At 39.8% G+C, this 7,151-nt stretch overlaps 1 protein-coding gene across 1 annotated transcript in view; it reads left to right on the top strand.

The window, feature by feature from the left end:
- Positions 1–2,728: 2,728 nt before the first annotated feature.
- The window catches only part of LOC107088585, a 6,498-nt gene continuing 2,075 nt past the window's right edge, over positions 2,729–7,151 (top strand). The window contains exons 1-3 of the mRNA XM_015380856.1: positions 2,729–2,803; positions 3,640–3,972; positions 6,475–6,759. Coding sequence (XP_015236342.1) covers positions 2,761–2,803; positions 3,640–3,972; positions 6,475–6,759 — 661 coding nt within the window. The 5' untranslated portion in view covers positions 2,729–2,760. The remainder of the gene's footprint in view (positions 2,804–3,639; positions 3,973–6,474; positions 6,760–7,151) is intronic.

The raw sequence follows: 7,151 nt of genomic DNA, 5'->3' as shown, positions 1-7,151 counted from the left end.
GAAACTGATGTAAGCAGCACTAAATGACCCAACAGAACTGATAACTCATTAAATATCCAACATAACCAAACACACACAGACACCTATGGTTTTTAAGTCCTGAGACCACCCAGGTCTGGGAAGACCACCTGGCTGACCAGCACTTAGTTGCATGTTTTTGATAATCGGGTCTGGGAACACACATAGGGCCTGGTAAAAGGTGAACACGCACATGTGTGTTTGGTCATAATACTGTCACACACTCCACTACCCACTAGCACACACATGGATAATAATGGAGCCTTTGCTTTTATGGTTTTAACTCCTGTCTGGCTAAAGGTGCATGTGTGTGTGTGTCCATTAAAGTGGTGTGTGACCTGACGGGAACTAAGGCATTGACTGGCAGACGCAGTAGGGAATTGGGTGTGTGGATGGGGATTAGCATGAGAGAGAAACACATCCAGGACTAAATCATTAGACTTTAGTTGGTAGTGACTGCAGGGCAGTAAAACATTTAGTAATGAAGTTACTGCTGAGATCTGTGTCCTAATGAGATCTGGTTCTTGTTTTTCAAGAACTCGACTCCTTCAGGCATCATCTTGCTGATAGATTATTTCTTTTTATGTTTTATTTTTAGATCTTGACCACAAAAATGAGGCAAGGCAAGAAACAGGGAGTATTAATACTTCTAAAACAGGTACGGGTACTACAAACAGGATATTTTTTTAATTAAACTTTGATGATATCCTGTAATCCAACAAAAACATGCTATAATAACATAGTAAATAACAAAATAAAGTATTCCACTGTGGTTTCTCACAAGTCCCAAAAACCTTTGTTCACTGTTAACTGACTGATTTTTTCTTTTTCTTTTTTTCTTTTTTAACAGTGTCCTGTCTGGCAATGTGGCAATAAGAATAATTTTCTTAATGCAAAAAAAGAGCCCAACAGATTTTACTTACACAAGTGGAGCAGTACGGCTATCGCCACAGTGTTCCGCTTGATTTAGGCAGAGAAATAGCTTTATTATAATTCATGCAGGGAGTTTTACAGATTACGACGGAGTACTAGGGCCAGGCTACAGATTTTCTTTTTCTTCTATTTAGAGAATAAACTCGTAACATTATGATAATAAAGTCATAAAATTACAAGAATAAATTGTAACATTACCAGAATAAATTCGTAAGATTAAGAGAACAAAGTTGTAATATTACGAGAATGAAGTCATCATTCAACAACCCATTTCAGAACAAAAGCTTGGAGCTCTGCCCAGCAGATGACAGTCGACCAGCTCCACCAATCAGCAACCTGAGCCCACTTTGACATCCTGCCCAGTTTGATGCTGCTGCTAAAAGATTTCCTTATTTATCAAACCACAGCCAAGGTATAACTTCACATGATGCTCCACATTCCTCATTTTAGGGAAGAAAGCTCTTTTTGTAGGTGTTGTCATAAAATATAACCTGTTTCTCGTAATTTTAGGACTTTATTCTCTTAATATTACGATTTGATTCTCATAATGTTACAACTTTATTCTTTTAATTTTACAATTTTGTTCTCATAATTTTATGACATTATTCTCGTAATGTTACGACTTTATTCTTGTTATTTTACGACTTCATTCACGTAATGTTATGACAAAGGAGAAAAGATGAAAGAAAAAAGAGATAAAAGGGAGACAGAATGATTAATAGCAAAAAAAGTCTGACCGTCCCTCACAACTGCACAATGTGACAGAACCAGGTCACTTCTGAATAGCACTTGGCTCAGGATAAGTAGATACTTTTCGAGGACCCAAATGCAGATGATTTCTTCCAAAATTTAATGAAGAAGTAAAAACACAGAAGCCATGTTCCAGAACCGATCGACAAAAACTCAGGAACCAAAAACCAAGGAGACACTAGGGAGGCATAAACCTGAGGAATGACAGAACGAAGAAATGAAGGATTTAGAAGTGGAGGAAATCCCATCAGTAAAAGAACATTGAAATTTGAGCTATTTTAACTTTTTATTAGTAAAAAAAATCTAATTCTACTGGTCCATTTCAGAAAGACAAGGAAGAGATATTAAAACTGTTTTAATAATTAACAGTTGCATAAATAAGAGGACAAATGAAAATCATAAAATATTGCACCAAAATTGTTTATATATTAAAATAGTAAATGGCCGGAACTTTTATAGCCCTTTAATTTTCCTCTCTATTTTTACAATATACACTCAGACATTGATAAACAGAGACAGATGCTGAAATAGGTTGTGTTTTAAATTTTTAGTTTGCTGCATTGATTAAAAATCACCCATTGCATATAGAAATATTCTCTCCTATGTGTCTAACATGTACTCTGATATTTGTTATCATTTTTTTATATTCTTATGAGTTAGAGTTTACTAAGCAAAGTGTTTATGTATTGTTGTATGAATATAGAAGCCAATCCACCACCCCCACCTGTGACTCACACAAACACACGGGGATGAGACCATAAAGATAACTGAACTGAATATTAAACAATAGCAGAACCAGAGCTCAGTTGAGCTGTTCAAGCAGGACTTGTGGCTCGTATTTTCCAACTCATGCTGGAAGCAAATAAACTCACAGAAAAAAACGACCTCTAAGCCCCTTAGTGCCGTGAGAAATGAAAACAAAGCGTACGCAATGTGTGAAGAGCGTTTCCTCCTTGCTTTTCCTTCCTGATTACAGCAACTTTCTCTGTGATTGGCAGCACCAGCCCTACAGCTTCACCGCAGCATAAAGCAGTGTTGCTTTACATAGGTGGACGACACATGTACGCTGACATGGCAGCACTCTCTGTTTACCTCATGGCAGGTAAGGCCTCTTTTTCTGCCCACTTAGACGTCTTCTCACATTCAGACTAGGTTGTTTTCAGTTATAATGGAGTGTAACGATATAGAAATCATCAATAAACCTTTCTTCTCAAATCTGTCTCTCAGTTATGAAGTATTTATTTCTTTTTGTCAAATTTTAGCATTACTTGAATCAAAAAGAAGAGAATTTGATCATGATCTAATCACATTTTCTCATTTCTTAGACATTCTCCTGTTTATTTGATTTGTTTACTTGATTCAATGGTTTTTACAACAGATCTCTTTTAAATCATAGCATGCTCCATAAAAGTGAAGTTCAGAGCAAACTGCTAAAATCTGTCTAAATTCTGACTAATTGAATAAAATTGTACACATACACTGTAAAAATTAAGTGTATTTACCCTTAATTTGAGTAGATACATTAGATCGTTTACCAATGGAATGAGTATTTTTACTCTTAAAATAAGATAATTATATAAAATGCAATTGAATTAAGACAATGCGATTGTGTTTTTTTTATTTTAAATGTAAATATACTTGTTCCATTGGCAAAATGTCTCTTTTTCATTCTCAATCCAAGAACAAATACACTTATTTTGAGAAAAAATTACTTATCTAGATTTTGATTTGTGTACAACCCACATACAGTCATAGCAAACATGTCAGTTTATTAGACTCCCTCACAGCATCCTGTACAGATGTCACGTCGCAGTTACAAACACAGGGGTTACAATCATTTCTGAACTCCTTTTCTTGCTCAGAATATATCCTGTTTTTGAACTTCACATGTCTTTCCTGATTAATTTCTTAATGTTATGTGTTTCTGATTTCTTTCAGCACTGCTCTGTTACGTATGGGCAACTCAGGAAAAGAGCGTTTTGAAAGCAAGAGAGAAAACAAATGTCACACTGCAGACAGGAGAAACTCTGCTCAACGCTGAGAGTGTGTGGACCTTTGGAGCTGAAACCCCAAACATGCGAATCGCCACCATAATGAGGGGCAAAGAGGTGAAAAATGACTACGGGGAGATTTTCAAAGACAGGCTTCTTATTGACCACCACACTGGATCTCTGACTATTATTCAAGTGAAAACAAGTGATACGGGCAAATACCAGTTCCAGTCTATCGGGACTAAAATCCTGATGAGAGTTTTCCATCTTATTGTCTACAGTGAGTAGCTAATGCTTGTGGCTTCTGTCCAGTAAAGGTGAAAAGTTGTTTATAGTATACTTAATGGAGCTTATTGAAGGGGAAGCTGCTGGCTGCTGGAGCAGTTCATCATCCAGGATGTCTCTGTACATTGCTGCATTCATCTCCCAATTTTTCCTGACTGCTCTGCCAGGTCCTGCTGCTTAGAAAAATAACATCCCATAGCATGATACTTTCACCACCATGTTTCACTGCTGGGATAAACTTTTTTCCTGGTAATGAGTGATGCATGGTTTCTCCAAACATGAGCACTAGCATTTACACCTAACTCTTCCATCAGGTAATATTGTTCCTCATGGTCTGAGTCCTTTAGGTGGCTTTTGTAAACTCCACTTGAGCTGCAATGTGCCTCTAAATTAGGGAGGCACTGTTTTCTGTGCACGCTATCATTCAGGCTAATAGGTGAATTGATGCATCAATTGATGTATGAGAGATGAAGGCTACTGTGCTCACGAGGACCTTCAAAAAGGCAGAAATGTTCCCTCCCCAGATTTGTGCCTTCAGGCAGAGCTGTTTTGGAGGTCCACAGACAATTTGACTTAACTGGTGTTCTTGTTCTGACATGAACAGTTAAGTATGATATCTTTGTAGAAAAGTGTGTGCCTTTTCTTATCACGTCCAATTACGTAGCTGAATACTGCACTTTTCAATTCAGTTTAGTTTATTTATTTTTGCGCTAATTCACAACACATGTCATCTCAAGGCACTTTACAATTCACCAGATCATCCAGTCAGATTAATTCATAGTTTTCTATCTAAGGAAAACCAGTTGATTGCATTGACTCTTCAGCAATCCCTCACACTGAGCATGCTTGTAGCGACAATGGAGAGGAAAACTCCCTTTTAACAGGAAGAAACCTCCAGCAGAACCAGGCTCAGTGTGAGCGGCCATCTGCTGAGGCCCACTGGGGTTCAAGGAGACAGAAGCAGACATAGAAAGAGAAGCAGAGATACAAAAGGCTACGGTAAAAAGGCGGTCCTGTCTAGTAAACACACAGCCAGGCAGACGAGATCCGAGCCAACTCTCATGTCAGAGGATGAAGAGACTAATATCTGACATAAACAGCAGCCAGCCATTCAATCTATCTTTGATGTCAAAATACTTTTTTCAGGTTTTCATAATGGGATATTTTTTTACAGGGAAAAGGGAAAAAATTAGTACAATCTATTGTCATAAAATGGAACAGATGGACCCAGTATTCAGACGAGTCAGACAGTGGGAAGTTTTAAGACGTTTAATGACAAAAATAATAAAACAGAACAGAAACATGGGCTGCTGTGGCTCTGCGGACCTCCAGCGGCTGAAGGCGGAAGGCAGAGCATTGCTCATCAATGGCAGTCTGGTTTTACTGTTCAGTCCATCCTCTAACCCAGTGGTTCCCAAAGATTTTCTTCTGGGCCCCCCTTTGGATTACAATAAAAAAAAGTTTTCTTCATTCATCCATACCGCTTCCCGCGCCCCCCCTGCAATGGCATTGCGCCCCCTCTAGGGGGCGCGCCCCACACTTTGGGAACCACTGCTCTAACCAAAGGCAGGATCAACCAATGCACTGCCAACGAATGCAGCACTTAGCCATCCAGAAGGTTCCCGATGCAGCAGCCCCAGTGGGCAGGCAGGAGACCGATCCAGGTCAGAGGCGTTCTGAGATCCAGGAGTCCGTAGCCCGACCAGGGGTTCCGATCCAAACAGTAACAGACAGATACAGTTCCAGGACTCCACAGAGCGTTCAGGCAGGTTCAGAGTTCTAGGAGTCCAGCAGCAAGCTCAGACAGACATGCTCAGATGGAGACAGGAGGGCTCAGTGGTTGAGAGGGACAGAGATAACTGCCGAACTTTAAACTGTACTCCACCTATTAAAGCCAGGATTACGGTAATTAAAACTGACCTCACACGCACTGCAAGAGGGCCCATGGAGAGGAGCCAGAACCCAAGCACCCCCCACACTCCAAGTCAAAACCCTGAAGGCTCTGCGGAGAAGAGCAGGGACACGATCAGTAGACAGGAGACAAACACCCTTTGACACACAGGCCCCTCAAGAGTCAGGACATGAACCAGGGACTAAACTAAACTCAGAAACCAACAAACTTGAATAACTACACGAAAAACTACGAATAATGATCTGGCCCCGATAGCTGGGCTAAATCATAGCTGAGGGAACAGGTGAATAAGATCAATGATAATTAGAGCATGGGGAGGGAACGGCAGGGGAATGGAGTGAGTAATCAGATCAGCTACCAGGGCTTCGATCAGGACATTTATGATAAAGCTTAAATATCATTAAATGTGCAACACAGCAGAGATCTTATGGGTGCATATTTGGGGCGATATCAGGGCTATAGTGGCCTCTGTCTGCCTGGATGTGATGATATGCATTATTACTGGTTTTTGGGAAGGTGATTTAACAAAAAAAGAACAAATAAAATCAAAAGTCCTCTGGTCTTCTCTTGTGCTTCCTTCACCAGGTTTCATCCCTGCTCCGTCTATTGCTATCTCTCCCTCTGTCTGTAACAGCAGCTCCAGCTCAGTCACTGTGGAATGCTCAGTCCACAACAGCAGAGAGCTGATGCTTTCCTGGTACAGAGGCAAGGAGAGTCTAAAAAAGACAAGCAGTCCCAAACTGACAACCCTGACTCTATCTCTAGAGGTAGATCCATCTTATGGAGACAACTACAGCTGTGTGGCTGAGAACCCTGTTGAGAGGAAGACCACCAGACTAAGTGAGGAAGACATTCTGCTGGGATATGCAGGTATGATAAAACAAACATCTGCATGTCTACATTTTGCTTGATTTAACTTACTTACTAATTCCAATTCAAAATGTCATCATCTTACTAAATCATTGAAGTCACTGGACGTCAGCGGGATTTATCAAAAACAATAAAATCAGTTTGTCATAAAAAACAAAACAATGGGCAAATAATTGTGAAACTACCATTTAAAAACATAGACTAAGCCTACAGGTCTGCATCATCACATAAGACTGGAGTCAATTGGTCTGTCTTTCAATTCTGTCATGATTTTACTAAAGTTCAGACCCAAATGCTGAAGACCAAACAGGGAGACCAGGGAAAAGATTTAACAGGTTTTATTGAAGAAGTTAAACTGAGAGAGAAGTGTTGCTCTGAACACACCTCAACCG

This window comes from Cyprinodon variegatus, unplaced genomic scaffold, assembly GCF_000732505.1.
Source record: "Cyprinodon variegatus isolate N-32 unplaced genomic scaffold, C_variegatus-1.0 Scaffold223, whole genome shotgun sequence".
In the NCBI taxonomy this organism is placed as follows: Eukaryota; Metazoa; Chordata; class Actinopteri; order Cyprinodontiformes; family Cyprinodontidae; genus Cyprinodon; species Cyprinodon variegatus.
Note: the sequence above shows the minus strand (reverse complement) of the source record. Positions and strands in the feature narration are given on the sequence as shown.